General features: G+C 51.8%; 1 protein-coding gene and 1 long non-coding RNA gene across 4 annotated transcripts; both read left to right on the top strand.

Moving 5' to 3' along the window:
• The first annotated feature begins 178 nt into the window (after positions 1 to 178).
• On the top strand, positions 179 to 8,488 carry LOC137451627 (uncharacterized). Its single transcript, XR_010989867.1, has 3 exons — positions 179 to 4,499; positions 6,055 to 6,211; positions 7,799 to 8,488. It is a non-coding gene; the product is annotated as an uncharacterized lncRNA (long non-coding RNA).
• A 252-nt stretch (positions 8,489 to 8,740) lies between these two features.
• On the top strand, positions 8,741 to 21,640 carry TMEM39B (transmembrane protein 39B). 3 transcript variants are annotated; one of them, XM_068159272.1, is made up of 9 exons: positions 8,741 to 8,830; positions 10,854 to 11,063; positions 13,264 to 13,483; positions 13,757 to 13,885; positions 14,453 to 14,607; positions 16,263 to 16,599; positions 17,693 to 17,880; positions 18,676 to 18,796; positions 19,690 to 21,640. In XM_068159272.1, exons 2-9 carry the CDS (start codon positions 10,936 to 10,938, stop codon positions 19,924 to 19,926), a joined length of 1,515 nt encoding a protein of 504 aa, XP_068015373.1. In that variant the 5' UTR covers positions 8,741 to 8,830; positions 10,854 to 10,935; the 3' UTR covers positions 19,927 to 21,640. The 3 variants fall into 3 exon arrangements, with proteins under 3 accessions (XP_068015373.1, XP_068015375.1, XP_068015374.1); XM_068159274.1 differs by having other exon boundaries at positions 8,771 to 8,880; XM_068159273.1 differs by having other exon boundaries at positions 8,775 to 8,880; positions 13,757 to 13,840.
• The last annotated feature ends 658 nt before the right edge of the window (positions 21,641 to 22,298 follow it).

Raw genomic sequence — 22,298 nt, 5'->3', positions numbered from 1 at the left:
AGGGGGGGAAGGGGAAAGAATAAAACACCATATAAAACCCAATAATAATCAATTGACATTTCAAGTGTGGCTTTAATAGCCTCATGTTTGCTCTGAGAAAACAAGAGTGTTCTGTGAGTAAGTTTGAACTCTTCAATGGTTTCATTGTTTTGCTAATATTTTTGGGGGGAGGGGGGGATGAGGGGGTGGAGGTTGGGGGGGCCAGGTGAAAACAGTGCAAATTTCCAGCTGTTTTTTGCCAGCACTGTCAGGATTACCAACCCCCACCTTGACTTGTTCAGCCACCTTGGCTTGTTCAAGTGTGTCTCAACACTTGCTCTGCCTAAAAAGGGACGCTGCAGCTGAAAACAAAAACCCAAACCAGACAGACAAAACAAAAATAGAGGGGGGGGAAAAAAAAACCAACCCAACCCAACCAACCAAACTTCACTTTGTACATAGGGCAAAGGCCTAATTGGATTTGTTACGCTGTCCTCCCACTCTGTTTAAATGCTACATGTGTAAGCCTGCCTAAATAGGTAGCTAAAAACTTGTCAAAGGTGTCTGCTGCAGTTTGTCAATAAAGTTTAGTCCTTTTTTAATCAAATTAAATGTGATGAATTGTCATTTTTATTTGAATTTTTAGTATCTGGTAGAGCAATAAATAAAACACCCAGTAGTGAATTTTAGTAGTGTTATTGTCATCCAAATAACTATTACATTAATGCTAAAGCTAATTGCCTTCTTAAAAGATGGAGATGTGAAACAGAACAGAAAGTGGGGGTTTTATTTGGTTTTTGGTGAGTCTTACCAAGCTCACTGCATGAGCTGGATTTTGATTTCTTTCTTTTTAGGCAAGTAAAAGGGGAAGGAAAAAAAAAATGTTAATGTTTTTTTCACCCCCTGGAAGTTATGCAAGCAGTTTGATCCTGACCTGTGGCAAAAAAAAACCAATAACCTCTGATTTGTGGCTAAAAAAAACACTAAAAAAGTAGTAATCTACCTGTAGCAAAGTAAAAAGTGATCTGTGGTTAAAAAGCTGGCCTGTGGCAAAGTAAAAAGTGATCTGTGGTTAAAAAGCTGGCCTGTGGCAAAAGAAAAACTGATCTGTGGTTAAAAAGCTGATCTGTGGCAAAGTGAAAAGTGATCTATGGTTAAAAAGCTGACTTGTGGGAAAGTAAGAAGTGATCTGTGGCTAAAAAGCTGATCTGTGGCAAAACAAAATGATCTGTGGTTAAAAAGCTGATCTGTGGCAAAACAAAAACTGATCTGTGGTTTAAAAGCTGATCTGTGGCAGAACCAAAACTGATCTGTGGTTTAAAAGCTGATCTGTGGCAGAACCAAAACTGATCTGTGGTTAAAAAGCTGATCTGTGGCAAAGTCAAAACTGATCTGTGGTTTAAAAGATCTGTGGCAAAGTAAAAGTATATGGAAAAAAAGCTGAACTGTGGCAAAGTAAAAACTGATCTGTGGTTAAAAAGCTGATCTGTAGCAAAGTGAAAGCTGATTTATGGTCAAAACTCTCATCTGTGGCTAAATGAACACTAATCTATGGTAAAAAAAGACTTGATCTGTGGCAAAATGAAAGCTGATCTATGGTTAAAAACCTGATCTGTGTTGGAATAAAAACTTGATCTGTGGTTAAAAAAAAAAAACCCTGATCTGTGGCAAAAGGAAAACTTGATCTAGGGTAAAAAAAATCCTGACCTGTGGCCCAAAACCATAAAGAAAAACCCTGATTTGTGCCCCAAAACAGTAGTAACCTGTGGTAAAAAAGCAAAAGGAAGAGTTGATCTGTGGTAAAAGCTCCCATTTGTGGTGAAATAAAACCTCATCTATGGTAAAAGTCCTGCTCTGTGGCAAAAAAAAATAGCCCTGATCTGTGGCAAAAAGAAAACCCCCAACCTAATCTGTGGTAAAAACAACCTTGATCTGTGGTAAAAAAGCCTGATCCATTGGGAAAAATCCTGATCTGTGGCCAAAAAAGAACCCAAATCTGTGGCAAAATGTGGTAGTTTTAGCAAAAGAGAAACTTGATCTGTGGTAAGAAGTCTCACCTGTGGCAAAATATAAACTGATCTGTGGTAAAAAGCTTGGATCTGTGGCCAAAAAAACAGCCTAATCTACGGTCAAAACCCAGCCTGAAGGGGGCAAAAAGAAAACCCTGATCTAGGGTCAAAACCCAACCTGTGACATAAAGTTAACTGTGGCAAAACCCAGCCTGAAGGGGGCAAAAAGAAAACCCTGATCTAGGGTCAAAACCCAACCTGTGACATAAAGAAAGTTAACTGTGGCAAAACCCAGCCTGAAGGGGGCAAAAAGAAAAACCCTGATCTAGGGTCAAAACCCAGCCTGTGGCATAAAGAAAGTTAACTGTGGTAAAACCCAGCCTGAATAGGGCAAAAAAACCAAACCCAAACCCAACTACTCGCTTGAGCCTGCTGGAAAGTGTTGATGGTTCTTTGTTGAATTATTCAGATTTCAGGAGGCCTCCCAGAACATTCCAGGCTCCAGCTTTGAGTCTGAAATGGCTGGTGACAAAAGGAAGGCTGAGAGGGGAAAGAAACCAAAAGACCCAAACCCCTCCCCAGATAAAAATCAACTCTAAGGCTTAGCTGCCACCAGGAGGAGAAGGAAGCTTTCTGTAAACACCAACACCCCACACACCCCCCCAAAAACAAACCCTTTTGGCTAAATTGCTGCCCTTCCTATATTTTGGGGTTTATTTTGTTCCCAGTAGCTTTCCCTTTGGCAAAGCCACTTAAAAATGTCTCTTGTGTTCGAGGAGGGTGCTGCATATCCTCAGATCCTTCTGAGAGGGGCGCGTGTGGCTGGCTCTTAAGAGTCTCCTAAAGTAAACTGCTGCTTTTAAGAAAGGACATGAGGGGGAGAAAATGGTTTGTATACTAAAAAAGTTAAAAAACAAAGCAAAAAAAACCACCAAAAATTAATCATAGAGTTGTTAGGGGCCTCAAAGATGGTCCCAGTTCCAACCCCCTTGCCCCGAGCAGGGCCACCTCACGCTAGATCAGGTTGCTCAGAGTCCCATCCCCCCCTCAATCCAGCCTGGCCTTTAAAACCCACCAGGGATGGAGCTTTCTGCCACCTCCCTGGGCAAACCTGCTCCTGAAGCTGGCCATTTGGAAAAGGGGGAAGAGAATTAAAACTGCTTCAGGTGGGGGGTGGGGGGGGTGGGGTTGAAAAACAGAGCTGGAGGAGCCAAACTGCTTGTGGCAAGGGCGTGATTGCGAGGGGGAGTCCTTCTTAAAAGCAAAAGGCAAAAAGAGTTAAAGGGGCAAAAAGAAAAAAGAGTTGTTATTTGTAGCTTTGTTCTTGAAAGTGTCAATAACAGCCTTTTCCACACTGGTTTGGAGTCAGCTTTCAGGGCATTATGGTCTTGCTTGGTGAAAAAGCTCAGCCAATATCCCCCCCTTTTAAAGGAAAAAGTTATCGCAGGAGCAATCAGGATGTGTAAAGCTAACAGGCATCGCAAAGCCCCAAAAAAAGGTAACCTAAATGTCTGATTTTAATAGCACATTTCTCTCTTTTATTTTTTTTTATTTATTTGTTGTTTTTTTTTTAAACTGTTTTTTTTTGGGGGGGTTTTTTGGTTGTTTTTTTTTTATCTCACATAAAACCTGCGACAGCGATCCCGCATAAACTCCCCCCTTTTGAAAGCGTTCTCCGGCTCGGAGCGTGTCATAAAAGAAGAGAAGAGGGAAACAAACAAAAAAAAACAACACCACCCAACCCCAAAAAATTGCACCCACCCCCCCCCCCCAAAAAAAAAAAACCCAAAAAACACACCCCCAAAACCCCCCAAACCAACATGTTTTAAAAAGGAGAAACCACCAAAGCAATAAACATCTAAAAGCGACCGCCGCGCTGCTGCATAAATTTAGCTCTAACTTTCTCTTCTGTTGTTGTTTTTATTTGTTGTTTGTTTGTTCTTTTGGTTTTCTTTCCTTTTTTTTTTTGTTGTTTTGGTTTTTTTGGGGGGGGGGTTTTAATACTGTGCCCCTTTGAAAACGCTCTGCAATGGAAGGTGGGCCCCCTCCCCCCCAAAAAACACACCCACCAAAGAAACAACCCCCACCCCGATGCTTAAATACGGAGAGAGGTAAACCAAGCACCAATTTAGATAGCTCCTGCTCCTGCCAAATCCCCCCACCCCAAATTCTGCTCAGTTCTTTAAAGCTGTTAAATAATCACCCTTTATAGACTCCCCTCCACCCCCCCTGACCCCTCCCACCCCCACCCCAATATTGGTATTTACTGTGAACTCTTCAAAGCTCAGCTTTTAAGTTTCGTGTTTTCCTTCCTGTGTTAATTGCATGCAGGAATCTTTTTCTTTTGTTTTGTTTTGGATTATTTCTTTCATTTCTTTTGTTTCTTTTGTGCCTTTTCCCCCTTCTGCTGCCCTTAAGGAGTCTCACAAATGTCTTCAACTTGCAGGGCTGGAGAGGGATGAGGCTGTTTGAAGCACTGGGATGAAGATGAGCAAGGCCACCACCGAGTGGGTGAGTTTGTTTATTTTTGCAGCTCCGGTTGCAAGCTGCTGCCCAGGTTCTGTGGGGGAGGTGGAGGATGGCAACCATCTGAGCTGCGAAGCTGGAGCCATTCTTTTATGTACCCACAAATAAATGACACCTGGGGAAAGGTCACCTGCATGACTGACACTCTCACCAGGGGTCGTGGTGTGGAGGAGGTTTCGGCGTGTTGCCTGCGTAGAGCCCTCTCCCACCCAGATCCTGTGGAGAAGGAGGTTGAAGTGGGTTTGGGGAGGGAGGGAAAGAGATAAGATTTGCCTCTTGGAACTGGTTCTAAGCTTAGGTGCTTGCCTTCGAGAGCAGTGAGGTAGCATTGAAGTTCTTGTTACTCTGTGCTCCACAGCAGGGCAGCTCCCAAGTATGGAGCTTGAGGCCCCGTCCCTGGAGGTGTTTAAGACCAGGCTGGACGAGGCTCTGGCCAGGCTGATCTAGTGTGGGGTGTCCCTGCCCATGGCAGGGGGGTTGGAACTAGATGATCCTTGTGGTCCCTTCCAACCCTCACTGATACTACTATGATACTACTATGAATAGGTGACAGGACAAGAGGAAGCAGACTTAAGTTGCACCAGGGTGGATTTAGGTTGGGTCTTAGGAACAATTTCTGCCCCCAAAGGGTTGTCAGTCCTTGGAACAGACTTCCCAGGGCAGTAGTGGAGTCCCCATCCCTGGAAGGGTTTTGAGGCTGTGGAGATGTAGTGCTGAGGGCCAAGGTTTACTGGTGACTTGGCAGTGCTGGGTTAATGCTTGGGACTGAAAGATCTTCTCCAGCCAAAACAGTTTTGTCATTCTAATAGGGATTCCTGTGTGAGTCACAGGACTGGTGACAGCAAGTGAACACCCTGAACCCTGGGGAGGGCTGATGGGCACTCCTCAGCCCTCAAGCACCTTTGGGTGCTGGTGCTGCCCTTCAGCACCCACAGCAGCTGGACTCCCTCTGGTGGCTTCTTCTCTGCTAGATACCTTCAGAAATGCACCCAAGTGCTGCTGGTGAGCCCAGAGGTACCGCAGCTAGCGGGGAAGCTCACGCGTCACTGGAGTGACCTGCTTACACAGCAAGGACACTTGTCCCCCAGACCCCACAGCAGCAGCCATGAGCAGTTCCTTTGGGGACAGCTAATCACTTCCTCTCAGATCTGGAGATCACTGAAAGCCTGAGCTCCATAAATAAAAGAACAAAGCAAGCAACCCTTGCAATGCTGAAGCTTCAAAAGGCAGCCATGAAAAGCCCTGAGCCTAGGACAGCGAAGGACAGCAATCTTATTTCATGTGGAAGTGTAAAAGCTCTCAAACAAGCTTCTCTTATCTTAGGAGTGTTAGTAGCATAGGTGGGAATGCTGTCATGGAGAGTGAGATTGCTTTCAGTTCTTTGCCTTGAAAATTGGATCTGCAGTTTTCTGCTGGGGGGGACTCACACCCTGGCTGGATTTGTGGCCTGCCGGTGGGGGAATGCATCTTCATTTACAGTGTAATTGGAGCATCGATTGCTGTGGGCTTGTACCAGTCTTTCCCATTTCTTTCTTAATAGGCACAGCTTTTACACCAAGTGGGAAAGATTTGCTAGAGAATCAGCTCTTATGATGCAGTTTTTTTTAACCAGTACAAGTGGATCTTGTGACCTCCACCCCCTCTGCCTTTGGAGTCCTGGCAGCTTGAGCCTCGTGGGCTGCGTGCTGACAGCAAAGGTTTGAATGTGATGGAGGGATGGGAATCTTCACCTGCTGCAGAGAACTGGCAATGCCAAAAGGATTTGGAAAGCCTGCCCTGCTTCCAACCTCTCCCTCCCTCTCTCAATGCTACTACATTCAAATTTTAGCTTGGAGTCTGCAGAAGCTTAATTGGAGAGCCCAAAATAGCCAGCAGCATCGGATGTGTCTCTCCGAGCTGCTGTAATTAGCCAGACGGTCCGGGGGTGATACAGGACGAGCTGCAATTTCTGAGGGGTAGAGATTCCTTTGGGTGCTGAAGGCTGAGTCACCCAAATTAACCTTCCCTTTTACACCACCACGTAAGCACTGGAGGTGGTGTGAGCTAACCGGCAAGCAGAGAGCTTTTTCTCTCCCGATTTCCTCAAAGGACTGATCCAGGTCTCGTTATCTGTGCGGCTTTGGTAAAGGCCCCAAACGAGGTGAAGGTCCCAGCTGTGCTGGGTGCTGTACAGCAGCAGTCAGGTCTCCCCTGTGGAAGAGAAGCTTGGCTCCAGGAGCTCCTTCCTGCTGCAGAGCAGTGCCTCTGCAGTCCAATCTTCTCTGGCTCTGAGTGGCCACAGCTTGTCCAGCCTCTAGCTCAGCAAGCTGGGCTTGCTTGGAGCTGGTACAAACCTGGGCTTGACACTTGCTTAGTGAGGCCTCACCAGGAGTGTGACATGGAGCTTGCAAGAGAAACACTCCTGCTGGGATTAGAGATGGTCCCAGCAGCTTCTGCTGGAAGGAGACTCTCACACCCTGCCTGTCCCTCACCCCTGGGTTCAAGATGCTCTTTGGGTTATTAAGTGAAGCAAAGGGCTGCAAGCTTTATTTGGTAACTTGCCCCTGGTATTGTTGTGGTTAACTCAAACCTCTGTGCTTTAGTGAGGCCAAGACATTACCCTGGCACTGCCCCCACTGTCAAACTCCAGCTTTGGGGTTTAAGAGCACAGCAGGGTTCCCTGCTCAGCTCTTGAAGCAGCAAATGATTCTTTTTTGTACAGAAAGGGTTTTTCAACACGTGTGAGAGCATCTGTTGTGAACACAGCCAAGAGAAACAATCTCAATGTGTTCCTCTTCCCTTCCTATCCCCATCCCACTGCTCCCCTCAAGGCTGCCTGGGCAGAGGGTGACTCTGGCAGCCTGTGACAGACCCTCCACGTGGCCCCAGAAGAGAGGAGGCCAGCTGTGGTCTGTCTGCTGGGAGCTGCAGGGAACAGGCAGCGCTGCTAGCACAGCTCTCCTCTCAGCTGCGAGGAGCTGGTACAGATGGTGCTTTTGGGGAGGAAAGGCAGGGCTCAGGGAAACTCTTCTTTAGTTAATAAACCTATAATATCTTGAATGAGATGTTGGACACGTGCCCCATTTGTGTGCTTTGAGGGGGAGGAATTTCTGCAGGCTAGTCAGGGCCCGTGGGAGCTCCCAGCTCAAATGTAGATGTTACTCCTCTTGTGCTCAGGGAGCTGAGTTCCTGTGAGCACAGAACACAAAACCTTTGCTGCTAACTGCTCAGTTGAGCCTTCCTTTGCTGCCATATGTTTTAATAGAAATGTTTGTTTCCCCGCTCATTTTGCTCCTTTTGCAAAGTGGGAAGAATCTCCAAGGAGCTGATTGCAGATCTGATGAAAGAACCTTGTTGAGAAGCTGTTGGCTTTGCTGTGGCTGGGAAGTAGGAACCTGCCAGCTCTTGGTGAGTGTCAGAGAACCCCAGAGCCTCCCTTGGCTGCCGTCAACACCGGAGAGCAGCGACTGTCTGTTGGGAGTACTGAGAGAGAAAAGTGTTTTCCTGTGAAGCTGTTACTTTTACTGCTGGATTTAGACCCAAATATGACTAAATCTGTGGTGTTGGTGTCTCCTACCTGTCACCTTCATCATTATTCCTGGAAGACTTTGTTAAAACCACAGACCTCTGGCTACTCTTCTGATTTTTGATGGCTCTGCCCAAGGCAGGTTTTAAAACCAGGGAAAAGTGAAAGACTGGCCCTGTGAGAGTTCATTATGTTAGAGATGGCTCTGCCTCCAGCCCAGGCAGGGGGTGTGCTCAGGATTGTGTAATGCTCCATCTGTGCTGAAGCATCCAACACCCACAAGCTGAGGAAATCAATGAAAAACACCACAAGTGCTTGATAGAAAGGTGGTGAAAATTGATCAAGGTGAATCACAGCATCAAAATAACTTGTAGAGGAAGCTGGCACGCTCTTCCTGGGCTGGTATTTAACGAGGAGCCTTCAGCAGATGTTGGAAGTGATTAGTCATACCCTATAATAAAGTCCTCACGATGACTTTTTGATGGTTTCCAAAGGTGTGAGGTTTGTCTCTCGTTTCTCATCCTCCTGCCCAGCTGCCAGGGAGGGGAGGATGGAGTGTGGAGGGGCTCTGCCTCAGGGCGGGGAGGGGGATGTCTTTGGAGCAGGGCGGGCTGTGGAGGGGTCCAGCCATGCTTGGAGATGCCCCAGGAGCTTCGCGGCCCCGTGCTGGGGAGGGGGCGTGGCGAGGGGCGGGGTCTGGTTTCGCGCGTTCCCCGCCGGAGGTGGTTTGTCCTCTGCCGGCCGCCATCGCGCCGCCGGCCCCGCCCGCCATATTGTGCCCGGCGCAGGCTTGAGCGGCGGCCGGAGATGGGTGAGGGGGGAAGCGAGCGGCGGGACGGAGCCGGGCGCCGCGGAGCGGGGGTGAGGGGGGAAACGGAGGGGCGAGGGGTGGAGGAGACGAGCCGGGAGCTGGGGCAGAGAGGCCGAGCGGCGGGCGGGGCGCTGGGGAGCCCGGAGCTGGCTCCGCCCCGTTGCCGCCACAGCCGCCGTGAGGGGGGCGGCAACCGGGCCGCGGCCTGAGCCGGAGCCCCCGGGGCTCCCTGGAGCTGCCTTGGGGCTCCCTGGAGCTGCCTTGGAGCCCCGGTGCTCCCTGCGCTCCTCTGCAGCTCGCCGATGCCCCCTCTGCAGGTCTCTTGCACCCCAGTGGAGTCTCCGGAGCCCCCAGTGCTTCCCTGTGGCCCATTCTGCGAACTTACAGCCCCCTCCCCCGGTTCCCACTGCTCTGCTACAGCCCTGGCCGACACCCCAAGGGGTTTATGGGCCCCTCGTTACCCTCTTACAGCCCTACTCTGTGCCTCCAGAGCCCTCAGAGCCCCCACTGCTCCCCAGAGCCCCTGTGGCCTCAGTGCTCTTCCGGAGCACCCAGGTGTGCCCCCAGCTCTCCATAACCTCTGCCTGCACCCCTGGAGTGTTTGCGCTCTGGCCTGCACGTCTGCAGACGCTGTACCCCCTGGCCTGTGAGGGCACACCTCGTACCGCCTCTGTTCCTTCAGCATCTTCACCTGAGCGCCCAGAGCTGCTGCAGCTCCCAGGTTTCACTCTGTAGCTCCCGACTGTGCCCTCCCGACTCTCTTGCCGGGCCAAACACTTCCATTCTACCTCTGCTTGCCCCTCTCAGACTGTCCTGGGCCTCACACCCACTCCACACCATCTCCATCTCCCCACAGTGTCCTGTCCCTCAAGTGTGGTGTTCTGGGTGTCCCTCTGCCCACCAGCAGTGCATCCCCAGGTCACAGACTGAGCTGTCTGACCTTTGCTCTGTGCCCCCCCAGTGCTGCAGCCACCTCTGAGCCCCACTTGAGCCCTCCAGCCCCACGGCAGGAGGGTTGGAACGGGGAGGTCCTTTCCAACCCACCCCACTCTGTGCTTCTCTGACAACACTTCCAGGGTGTTCTTTGCTTCTCTTGGGGCTAACCCCTCCTGTGCCCTGTGTCCTCCCCTGGCCGGGATGGTTGGCTGGAGGACTCTGGAGCTCAGTGTGAGCTTTAAACTTGACTAAGAGCGATCTCCCAGCCTTCAGCCCATTGTTTGCAGCCCAGGTGCTAATTGCTGAGCGATGGGAGGCAGAAATGTTAGGCAGTTCAGCTAGGGCCTGCCCTGAGCTCGGATTTCACTGCTAGGAAGGGGATTTGTAGCCCCCTGGCTTTCCCCCAGGGTGTGGAGGTTCTGCTCGGGTTCAACGGGAGCCAGAGATGGTTTTTAAACCCTTGATGGTCGTAGCTTTGGTTACACTGCGGCAGGCAAGCCCTAGAAAAGCAGACGGGAGGCTAACATCTCCTTCAGGTCTGTGCCCTGCAAGCGCCCAGCAGCTGCCACCGATGCCCTAATGAGATCAGTTGTTTATTTATCACCCATCTTCAAGGAGCAGAGGAAAACAAAGGCACTTTGTGTCCTTTGCAGTGTGCCTTTCAGAGAGCTGCGACTCTTTGATCCCACCAAAGGGGGACCTGGCTAACACCCCCGGCTCAGTGGAGCCTTTGGGCAAGATGTTTAGCGTCTCTGTGAGTGTGTAAGACAGGGATCACCCCCAGTGATGCAGGCTGGAGAGTGCCTGGGCTCGGGGGGGAGGCACGGAAGGCTTCTCCCTCCCCCTGTGGAAGCCTGCGGGCCTCCGACTCTCAGCCTCTCGGTGAATTCACAGCACCTTTACAAGCTGCTGCACGTCCTGCGAGTGCCAGGAGCTAGCTGGGGGCCACATCTGCAGCTTGTGGCGAAGGCAGGGGATGGAGGGAGGGGAGCTGAGCGAAGCTGCATCCTCCAGCAGCGAGCGAGGGATCGGCGCCGCTCGCCGCGCCGGGGGCAGCAGCTGAGCTTTCCTTCTCTTTGCCTTCCAGTTTTAAAGCCTGGAGAGACAATCAGGCAGTGAAGAGCGGAGAAGCCCCCCCGGAAGACCTTCCCTCTGCACCCTCCGTTGGTATGGCAGGGGGCAGGAGGGGCCCAAACCGCACCTCCTACTGCCGCAACCCTCTGTGCGAGCCCGGGGCCGCGGGCGGCTCCAGCCACGCCAGCAGCTCCTCCGTCACCGGCGTGCGCTCCCGCACCAGGTACTGCACCCCCCCGGCCCCACAGCCGCCCAGCTGGCAGGCCACCACCTCCCCAGCGCCCCCCGGGGGGGTGGGCAGCATGGCACTGTTCAACCCAGAAAAGAGAAGGCTCCCAGGGGGACCTCAGAGCTGCCTTCCAGCAGCTGAAGGGAACCTCCAGGAAGGCTGCAGAGAGACTTCTCATGAAGGTGTCTGGAGACAGCACAAGGGGGAATGGTTTGGAGCTGAGGCAGAGCAGGGTTGGACTGGAGCTGAGGAAGAAGTTCCTCAGTGTGAGGGTGGTGAGACTCTGGCACAGGCTGCCCAGGGAGGCTGTGGCTGCCTCCTCCCTGGGGGTGTTCAAGGCCAGCTTGGACGAGGCCCAAGGCTGTGAAGTGCTTTGTCAGCCCACGATGGACTTCCAGGGCTGTTCAAAAGCCTTCAGTCACCATTGAATGGGAAGTAAGGAGAAAGCCAACATCTTCTCCAGAGCCTGATTCTGGAGTTGCTGCTGTTGCATCTCCTGTGCCCTGAGGTTCATGTCAGCTGAGGTGTTCCTGGGGTGGAGCTAGGCTTGGTCAGCTGTAGGCTGTGGGAGTTTCAGGTTCCAGCTTGGCTGCTTGGTTGCATTTTTGTGACTGAGGTGGAGAGGAGGAAGGAGAAGCAGAGCACCCCCAGCAGTGTGTAAGCAGGAGGTGCCTTGTGAACTCTGCAGAGAAAATCTTAGAGCTGCCTTAGCACAGTCCCTGCTTCCAGCCCTAGGCCAAGAAGTTCAGAGGGGTGCAGTTATTCAGCAAGTACTTGCAAGGCCACAGGAGGTGTTGCAATCCACCTCACACACTGGGCAGTCTACCATGAGCAGGTAACAGGTCCACAGCCCAGCTCACCTCTGAGTGCTGCCTCTCTGCAGCTCTACCCTTGGACACCAATCACCTGCATGGCAGCCCTGGCTGGGGCCTCCCCAGAGTGCTTTACTCCTGTCAGAGCCTTGTTGCTGCTCTTGGAGGGGCACTCTTGTGTTCAGGGCAGGAAGGGCTTTGTGGAGGAGCAGAGCAGGAACTCTTTGTACATAGAATCCCAGAATGCCAGGGTGGAAGGGACCCCAAGGATCACCTGCTCCAACCACTCTAAGGTGATAGTTGAAATGAGCTGGCCCAGCACCCTGCCAAGCTGAGTCTTGAAGCTGCCCAGTGGAGGAGAATCCCCTGCTTCCCTTGGGAGATGACTCCAGTCTCTGACTGTTCTCAGTGGAAAAGTTGTCAGGGGAAGAATTGCCTTCTGCAGTCCGGTGGGAACCTTCCCAGCAGTGACTTGTCCCCATCACCCCCTGCCTCTTCCATGTGTGTCCAGGAACAGTTCATAGGTGGATTTATCAACCCTGAGGAGCTGAGTCAGCCCTGTCAGCTTGGGAATGTGGGGATTGCAGAGCAACAGCTCAGGTTCTCAACCTCTTTCCCCTCACACATGGCTTTGTTGTAGGCTGCCAGCCTCCTGTTGATCCCCTGGCATCCGCCCCGGGCTGGAATTCTTCCCTCAGTCACAACACCCAAGACTTTCTTGGTTGGTTGGTTGGTTTGTTTCATCTTGGGATTTCCAACAGGAGTTTGGGCTCTGTAGATCCTTTGAAACCCACACCCAGATTCCTTTGAGTGTTGTTATTTTGAGGTGGCAGATCAGGAGAGCTATCTTGGTGTCCATTAATTACCTCCCTTTGCCGAGCTCTCTGGGGTGGTGTTTGTGGTGTGCGTGCTCACACAGGAATAAGCACCTCTGACTAAACTTGTTTTTCCTCCAGAGCTGAGTAGAAGTGAAAGCATGAGAAAGGGCTGGTGTTTAATTGCTCTGTGTTTCATGTTCAAGCACTCTCAGAAAGGTAAAGAGCAGCTCAAAGCTTCCAATTAATTAATCGAGCCACTGGCCGCCCCTTGAACAGCAGAAGGGCTTTGGAAGCCGTCTCAACACAGATTTCACAGCAAATCAGCTGGGGCTGGAGATGGCCTGGTTCCAAATATTCCCTTCTCTGAGTAAATTCCTTGCTCACACCTGCCTGGAGCAGGCCTGGACATCTTCAGGGTGCTGGCACTTCTGGCGTGGGGCAGCCGTGGACCCACGATGGTCCGAATCAGACCGGTGTCTCACAGGGTTGGAGGCTGTGTGCAGGAGGAGAAGGCTGTGCCCATCTCAGGGAAGTGACTGGTGGGCCTTTGTTTTGTCTCCCCAGGAGTGGCTCAGGTACAGGCCTTTCCAGCCCACCCTTGGCAGCTCAGACAGTGGTTCCCCTGCGCCACTGCAAGATCCCAGAGCTGCCTGTGGAGCGGAGCGTGCTGTTCGAGCTCCAGCTCTTCTTCTGTCATCTCGTGGCTCTCTTCGTCCACTACATCAACATCTACAAAACAGTGTGGTGGTACCCACCCTCCCACCCACCTTCACACACCTCACTGGTAAGCACTGCTGCCTGCTGATGTTCGCAGGCTGCCTCTTGGATCCTTCAGGCTTTAAGATGTCTCTGTGGGTGTTTGGTGCAGACGGCAGCGGCTTCGGCAGCCCTGCGGGCTCGCTCGCGCCACTCGCTGTCAGGAGGTTCACAGCCCTGCCTGTCTGCTGGGCATTCTCTTTCTGGTCTTGGAAGAAAAAGTCCAAGGAGAGGAGAGTGAGCCTGAGGGTGTCTCAGCTGCCTGATGGCAAGTGGAATCCTTTTGGTTTTGTCACCACAGAACTTTCACCTTATTGACTTCAACGTGCTGACAGTGACAACCATCGTCCTGGCGCGCCGGCTGATCGGTGCTGTAGTGAAGGAGGTAAAGTCCCCAGGCAGATCATCTCAGAAGGTTCTTTCCTCTCAGGTGAAATGTAAAGCTCTGTGTCCCTGTTGCATTTCCAAACTTCTGCCCTTTGCTCAAGAGCTTCCTGTTGTGTCCAAGGCAGAAACCAAGGCAGAGAAGAGCAATGAGTGCCTCGAAGCGTTGCTCATGGTTCTCTCTGTCCTTCTGTGGTTGTTTCTGAGTTGCTGTCTCAGCTAGGCAGGGCCAATCCTGCTTTCCTCCTCGTGGAGAGCAGCATCTGGCTCTTCTGCTGGCTGCTGCCATGAGGAACCAGTGGAGTTTGCTTTCAGCTGCCTGCAGCTGGTGAGGGAGGTCCAGGAGAGTGGGCTGGTCACAGCCACAAACCAGCAGGCCTTACCAAGAAACCCTGAGAGCTGTCCTCATTCCACCTTCAGGACTGAGGCCCCGGGTTTGGAGAGTCCTCAATCTCCTCTTGTTGGTGGCAGCCAAGCAGAGCCTTTTGCTTGCCCTTCCTCCGTGCATGCGAAGCTGAGTGTACAGCTGGAGTGCTGCTCCTTCACCCTTTGCTTCCTGCAGGGAGGGTGGCTCAGCCTGTCCCCTGCCCAGCTCTTTCCTCTCTCCCCACAGGCTTCCCAGAGTGGCAAAGTCTCCCTGCCACGCTCCATCCTCCTGGTGGTGACTCGGTTCGCGGTGCTCACCGGCACGGGCTGGAGCCTCTGCCGCTCCGTAATCCACCTCTGCAGAACCTACTCCTTCCTCAACCTCCTCTTCCTCTGTTACCCGTAAGTAGCCCAGGAGGACAGGCTGAGAGAGCTGGGCTTGCTCAGCCTGGGGAAGAGAAGGCTGCAGGGAGACCTTAGAGTGCATTTCAGTGTCTGAAACCTACAGGAAGGCAGAGGAGGGACTGCAGCAGGGCCTGCGGGGATAGGATGCGAGGCAATGGTTTGAAACTGGAGCAGGGCAGAGTTAGGTTGGACACCAGGAGGAAGTTCTGCAGAATGAGGGTGGGGAGACCCTGGAACAGGCTGCCCAGGGTTGGGGTTGAGGCCCCATCCCTGCAGACATTCAAGGTCAGTCTTGATCTGGCCCTGGGCAGCCTGCTCCAGTTGGAGCTGTCCCTGCTGCCTGCAGGGGGGGTTGGACAAGATGCCCTTGGAGAGTCCCTTCCAACCTGATGCACTCTGTGACTCTCCTCTGTCACTTGGGTGTGATTTCCAGTGTTGCTTCCATGGGTGTTGCTCAGGTGAAATGAAGCCTGAGAGCAAATAAAAACTCAGTGACCTGGTAACAGAACTTCAGCCACCTGGTAACAGAACTTCAGGCACCTGCTAACCTCTTCTCCTCTTGCTGTGTCCCATTTCTTCCTGGTGGCAGGGCAGAACTGCAGCATTTACCCACAGCTCAGCTGTAATGCCAGCACTAATGATCAGATTGCTCTGACAAGGGTTGTCTGCTGTTGCCATGGGGTTTAAAGAACCTCTGCCCTCTGTTTGCCTGAATTCTTGGGTGCCTCTGCCAGGTGGAGTGCCTCAAGCAGCTTCCCTCCTTCATGCTGACTAACAGAAGCTCTGTCTCCAGTGAAGTGGGAGCAGCTCCCTTCTCTCTGGTAGATGCAGGAGGAAGCATCTCATCATTCATGAGGAATCTCACTTCTTCCAAGGAAGAAATGACAGGACAAGAGGAGATGACCTCAGGTTGCCCCAGGGGAGGTTTAGGTTGGACATGAGGAACAATTTCTTCCCCAAAAAGGCTTCCCAGGGCAGTGGTGGAGTCCCCATCCCTGAAGGGATTGAAAAGCTGTGGAGATGTGGTGCTGAGGGCCATGGTTTAGTGGTGCCCTGGCAGTGCTGGGTTCATGGTCAGGACTCCATGATCTGAAAGGTCTCTTCCAGCCCAAACAAATCCATGATGCTGTGGGTAAAGATCTGAGGCTTGGTGCTTGCATTTGAGGTCAGGTGCAGGAATCTCCTCCCTGGAGTTCACACAGCCCCTGGATGCTGGTCAGGAGGGAGATGTGATGCCAGCAGTGATGGAGAGGAGGCTCAGGGGAGACCTTAGTGCTGCCAACAGCTACCTGAAAGGAGGTGGTAGCCAGGTGGGGGTTGGTCTCTTGTCCCAGGCTACCAGCAACAGAACAAGAGGACACAGTCTCAAGCTGTGCCAGGGGGAGTTTAGGCTGGAGGTGAGGAGAAAGTTCTTCCCAGCAAGAGGAATTTGCCATTGGAATGTGCTGCCCAGGGAGGTGGTGGAGTCCCCATCCCTGGAGGTGTTCAGAAAAGGCTTGGATGTGGCCCTTGGAGCCATGGTTGAGTTGTCAGGAGGTGTTGGGTGACAGGTAATAGGTTGGACTTGATCTGTGAGGTCTTTCCCAACCTGGTTGATTCTGTGGTTCTGTGATGAGAGGCAGCAGCCCCCCCCTGTGCTCTCCCTGCTCCAGGTTTGGGATGTACATTCCCTTCCTCCAGCTCAACTGTGACTTCAGGAAGGCAGGCCTCTTCTCCCACGTGGCCAACATCGGGCCCAGAGAGACCAGTGAGGTCAGCTCCAGGGGCAGGGACTACCTGAGTGTCCTGAAGGAGACCTGGAAGCAGCACACCAGGCAGATGTACGGCATGGAGGCCATGCCCACCCACGCCTGCTGCCTCTCCCCCGACCTCATCCGCAACGAGGTGGAGTACCTGAAGATGGACTTCAACTGGAGGATGAAGGAGGTGCTGGTCAGCTCCATGCTCAGTGCCTACTACGTGGCCTTTGTCCCAGTCTGGTTTGTGAAGGTGAGCAAAGGGCAGCCCCTGCCTGTGCAGACACTCTGCCTCCAGAGGTGGGGCTGGCTTGGGGGGTGGGGAGGAGGTGGGCGTGGGGTGCTGGAGAGGATTTGGGTCTAGCTTCTTAAAGGCACAGCCTAAAACTGTCACAGCTTCTCAGCTGGAACATGGGAGAGGGGCAGCCAGGGGGCTGTGTGCACAGGCAGCTGGACCAAACCTGGGCACAGAGGCCTTGTGACAAGTGAGAAGCAAAACCATCAGAGTTTAGCTTTGCTTAACCTCCAGAGAGCAGAGGACAGCATTGTCCTCGTGGTGCACAGCAACAGGACAAGGAACACTGGCCACAAACTTGAACAGAGAAGGTTTCACCTCAACAAGAGGAGAAACTTCTTTACAGTGAGGCTGAGAGAGCACTGGAACAGGCTGCCCAGGGGGGGTGTGGAGTCTCCTTCTCTGGAGACATTCCTGGGTGGACTGCCCTGGGTGCTCCTGCTTTGGCAGGGGGGTTGGGCTGGGTGATCTCTGGAGGTCCTTTCCAACCTCTAACATTCTGTGATTGTGCCTGTCAGGAGAGTGTGAGTCCTTCCTGCCACCCAGGGAAGCTAGCAGGGCTCCAGGCTGACCAGTCCTTCTGACACTGACCTCCTGTGAGGACAGAGCTCCGGGAGAAGGAGATTGGCTTTAAGAAGGGAGGCAGTGTGGAGGAGGAGGAGGAGGAGGAGAAGGAGGATGAGCCTTAGAGGATTCTTCCCTGGTTTAAGTTCTTGGTTTGTTGTAGAGTGAGGGAGATGTCCTGGAGTGGGTCTGTCAGACCTCAGGGATGAGCCCAAGTGCCCTTCCCCTGAGGAGCTGCTGCCACCAGCTGAGCTAGGGGAGCATCAGGAGCTACCTCTCTCTTCCTGGTGCTGGATGATGCTGGCAGAAATGTTTTGCTCTGGCGTGTTCAGGGCTTGCACAGCAGCCACCTTAGGTGGGTGCTGCTTTTCCAAGGTGGGGGGGAACAGCTTCATGGTAAGCCCTCATTGTACCTGCCTGAGTGCTTTGTGTTTTGGTGGCTTTGTTAGGTGGCACTGTCCCAAAGTTCCTCTTGCCCCCCTCACAGAACACTCAGTACTACGACAAGCGCTGGTCCTGTGAGCTCTTCCTGCTGGTCTCCATCAGCACCTCGGTGATCCTGATGCAGTACCTGCTCCCTGCACGCTACTGTGACCTGCTCCACAAAGCTGCAGCACACCTGGGCTGCTGGCAGAAGGTGGACCCAGCCCTCTGCTCCAACGTGCTGCAGCATCAGTAAGGACCTTCCTGCTGGGGCTGGGGCTGGGGCTGGGGCTGGGGCTGGGACTGGGGCTGGGGTGTTCTCTTGGCTGGCAGAAGCAGATGGGGAGCTCAGTGTGCCAGGCAGCTCTCCTTCTTGCTGAAGCAAGCAACCCTGCTGCACCAAAAGGGTTGGAACAGGCTGCCCAGGGCAGTGCTGGAGCTCCCCATCCCTGGAGGGGTTTGAAAGCTGTGTAGATGTGGTGCTGAGGGACCTGTGTTTGTGGTGGCCTGATGGTTGGGCACAGCAATCTGAAAAGGACTGTGGCTGGAAAAGTCCTTCAAGATCATCAAGTCCAACCATTCTGTAACTCTCCCAGGGCCACTGCTACACCATATCCTTGAGCAACCATGTCTGGATGGCTTAGAAACCCCTCCAGGGATGGGGATTCAGCCACTTCCCTGGGCAGCCTGGGCCAGGCTTGGAGAAGCCTTTTGCTTCAGAAGTTTCTCCTTCCAACCTAAACAATTCCATGGTTCTAAGAGAAAGACAAATGAAAGCAGAGCTCTTGGCCAACACATCTGACAGCTTCCAGGCCCTACCTGCAGCCAGCAGCTCTGACTTTTGGCAGCACACCTGCTGCTGCTGCTGGCCACAGGTCACTGCCATTGGCCACCTTCATTTGCCACTGTCTCGATGGACCCTGGCGAATCGCAGCGGCTTCCTGCTGCAGCAGCAGCTGGGACGTTGTCCTGGGTGGTGGTGGGAGGTCAGCAGAGTCCTCATCAGCCCTGGGTGGGTTAGAAGTGAGCTCTGCTTGTTTGCCACAGGTGGACAGAGGAGTGCATGTGGCCTCAGGGAGTGCTGGTGAAGCACAGCAAGAACGTCTACAAAGCCGTGGGGCACTACAACGTGGCGGTGCCCTCCGACGTCTCGCACTTCCGCTTCCACGTAAGAGCTCTTCTCCTCCCCAGCCACCGAGGGCTAGCACCTCAGCAGGGTCCCTCTCCCCTTGGCCCCAGCACTTCAGGGCTGCCCAAGCTGGCTCTGAGCAGGAGAGGTTCCCCCAGGGTGTGGAATGAGCAGGGGTTTGGGCGGCGGCGCGTTCACCCTGCGTCTCCCGTCAGTGACTGCCGCCCAGGGCTCTGTCCTGAGGCATTCCCAGGGAGATGTTGTGCCTCCAGAGGGAATCCCAGAGGAACCCTCATCAGCCTCTGCTCACACAGCCTGTCCAAGGCACAGCCCAAAGGGGCTGACCTCACTCAGTGCCTCATTCCAGCCTATCAGCAGTAGTGTGACCAGCAGGACCAGGGCAGGGATAGTCCCCCCCTGTATTCACCACTGCTGAGGCCACACCTTGAGTCCTGGGTTCCTCACTCCAAGAAGGACATTGAGGGGCTGGAGAGGGTCCAGAGAAGGGCAGCACAGCTGGGGAAGGGTCTGGAGAACAGGGCTGGGGAGGAGCAGCTGAGGGAGCTGGGGGTGTGCAGCCTGGAGAAGAGGAGGCTGAGGGAGACCTCATTGCTCTCTGCTGCTCCCTGAGAGGAGGCTGGAGCCAGGTGGAGGCTGGGCTCTGCTCCCAAGGAACAAGTGACAGGATGAGAGGACATGGCCTCAAGTTGCACCAGGGGAGGGTTAGGTTGGACATTAGAAGAAACTTCTTCACTAAAAGGGTTCCCAGAGCCTGGCCCAGGCTGCCCAGGGGGTGGCTGAGTCCCCATCCCTGGAGGGGTTTGCAGGAGGCAGAGCTGTGGTGCTGGGGGCCGTGGCTGGAGCGGGTGCCCTCAGAGGGCTCTGCCGACCAAAGCGCTGCCGCGGCTCTGCGACTGCGCCCTCTCCTCCAGTTCTTTTTCAGCAAACCTCTGCGAATCCTCAACATCCTGATCCTGCTGGAGGGAGCTGTCATCTTCTACCAGCTTTACTCCCTCATCTCTTCCGAGAAGTGGCACCAGACCATCTCCCTGGCGCTGATCCTCTTCAGCAATTACTACGCCTTCTTCAAGCTGCTGCGGGACCGTCTGGTGCTGGGCAAAGCCTACTCCTACTCTGCCAGCAGGGACTCAGAGCAGAAGCTAAACTGAAACAGTTGCACTGATCCTGGGGCTTAGTACCGAGCAAACAAGAACAAGAAACCCTCAGAGCTTTGTATTTTTGTTACCACTGCTTTGTGTGTTGTTTGGTTTGGTTGGGGTTGGGGTTGGGTTGGGTTTTATTCGGTTGGGGTTGGGTTTGATTTAGTTGGGTTTGGTTTGGTTTTTATTCATTTGGGTTTGGGGTTTGGGTTCTGATTTAGTTGGGTTTGGTTTTTATTCAGTTGGGTTTGGGGTTTGGGTTTGATTTAGTTGGGTTTGGTTTATTTTCAGTTGGGTTTGGGGTTTGGGTTTTGATTTAGTTGGGTTTGGTTTGGGGTTTATTCAGTTGGGTTTGGGTTTGGTTTTGATTTAGTTGGGTTTGGTTTGGGGTTTATTTTGTTTTCTATTCAGTTGGGTTTGGTTTTGTTTGGTTTTTCATTCAGTTTTGGTTTAATTTGGGTTTCATTCAGTTGGGTTTGGGTTTTATTCAGTTGGGTTTGGTTTGGTTTTGGTTTTCAGTTGGTTTTGATTTTTGTTTTGGTTTATTTCTTATTCAGTTGGGTTTGGTTTGGTTTTGGTTTTCAGTTGGTTTTGATTTTTGTTTTGGTTTATTTCTTATTCAGTTGGGTTTGGTTTGGTTTTTATTCAGTTGGTTTTGGTTTGGTTTTGTTCTTACTCAGTTGGTTTGGGTTTGGGTTTTATTTAGTTGGGTTTGGGTTTATTTTGGGTTTTACTCAGTTGGGTTTGGTTTGTTTTTGGTTTTCAGTTGGGTTTGGTTTTGGTTTGTTTCTTATTGAGTTGGTTTTGGTTTGGTTTTGGTTTTTATTCAGTTGGGTTTAGTTTGATTTTGGTTTTGTGTTTGTTTTGTTTGGGTTTGGTTTTTATTCAGTTGGGTTCTGGGTTTATTTTGGGCTTTATTCAGTTGGTTTTGGTTTGGGTATGGTTTTCAGTTGGTTTTGGTTTTGTTTTGTTCTTATTTGGTTTGGTTTTGGTTTTTATTTAGTTGGCTTTGGGTTTATTTTGGGTTTTATTCAGTTGGCTTTGGTTTGGTTTTGGTTTTTATTCAGTTGGCTTTGGTTTGGTTTTGGTTTTTATTCAGTTGGCTTTGGTTTGGTTTTGTTTTTCAGTTGGTTTGGGGTTTGGTTTGTTTCTTATTCAGTTGGTTTGGTTTGGGTTTGGTTTTTATTTAGTTGGTTTTGGGTTTATTTTGGGCTTTATTCAGTTGGGTTTGGTTTGGTTTGATTTCTCATTCAGTTGGTTTTGGTTTGTTTTTTATTCAGTTGTTTTGGGTTTGGTTTGGGTTTCATTCAGTTGGGTTTTGGTTTGGTTTTTATTCAGCTGGGTTTGGTTTTGGGTTTTATTCAGTTGGTTTTGGTTTGGGTTTCATTCAGTTGGGTTTTGGTTTGGGTTTTATTCAGTTGGGTTTGGTTTTTATTCAGTTGGTTTTGGTTTGCTTTTTATTCAGGTGGTTTTGGTTTGGGTTTTATTCAGTTGGGTTTTGGTTTGGGTTTGGTTTGGGTTTTATTCAGTTGGTTTTGTCTTGGTTTTCATTCAGTTGGGTTTTGGTTAGGGTTTTATTCAGCTGGGTTTTGGTTTTGGCTTTGTTTTGGGGTTGTTGCTTTTTTGTTTTTCTTTGATAATTGATGGAATTAAAAGGGAAAAAGGAAAAAAAAAAAAAAAGAAGAAAAAAGAACAAAGAACAAACCTATTTTTTTACTCCCAACAGTTGTCTGTGTGTGTTTGTTGGTGTTGGTAGAAGACCAACCTCCCCTCCTTGAGAAGGGTTTCCTCTTGTGTGTGTTGGGAGGGAGGTGGTTAGTAACAGCAGGGGGGGTGGTGTTTGGAGAGGCACAAACCAGCAAGGAGCAGGGGGGAAGGAGGACTTCAGGTGGGAAGGAGGACTTCAGGTGGGAAGGAGGACTTCAGGTGGGAAGGAGGACTTCAGGTGTGACAGAGCTCTCAGTTTCATTCTGAATCACACCATGGAATCATTAAGGTTGGAAAAGACCTCAAAGGTCATCCAAGCATCAACCCAACACCCCCATGGCCACTAAACCATGGCCCAAAGTGCCATATGGCCACAGGTTTCTTGAACACCTCCAGGGAGGGGGATTCCACCCCCTCCCTGGGCAGCCTGTTCCAAGCCCTGACCACTCTTGCAGAGAAGGAATTCCTAATACCCAACCTAACCCTCCTCTGGTGCAATTTGAGGCCATTTCCTCTCATCCTGTCACTCAATATAGGCAGAGGAGACCAGCCCTCACCTCACTGCATCGTGAAGGGTTGAGCCCTGACCTTGTCCTTTCCAGGGACCCCAAAGGACCTCCCACAGCCCCCCCGTGCTGTGTGGCCATGAGGAAGGCTGCAGTGATTTTCATTTC

The sequence above is a fragment of the Melanerpes formicivorus genome, unplaced genomic scaffold (genome assembly GCF_026170545.1).
Source record: "Melanerpes formicivorus ecotype bairdi unplaced genomic scaffold, bMelFor1.0.p_v2 SCAF_45, whole genome shotgun sequence".
NCBI classification, from domain to species: domain Eukaryota; kingdom Metazoa; phylum Chordata; class Aves; order Piciformes; family Picidae; genus Melanerpes; species Melanerpes formicivorus.
Note: the sequence above shows the minus strand (reverse complement) of the source record. Positions and strands in the feature narration are given on the sequence as shown.

What these genes read in the sequence shown, in the direction of transcription:
- TMEM39B (XM_068159272.1), top strand. Translation starts at nt 10,936, where the DNA reads ATGGCAGGGGGCAGGAGGGGCCCAAACCGCACCTCCTACTGCCGCAAC. An exon ending in AGAAGGTTCTTTCCTCTCAG is followed by an intron (nt 13,886 to 14,452) that starts GTGAAATGTAAA and finishes CTCTCCCCACAG; the next exon opens with GCTTCCCAGAGTGGCAAAGT. An exon ending in TCTCGCACTTCCGCTTCCAC is followed by an intron (nt 18,797 to 19,689) that starts GTAAGAGCTCTT and finishes CCTCTCCTCCAG; the next exon opens with TTCTTTTTCAGCAAACCTCT.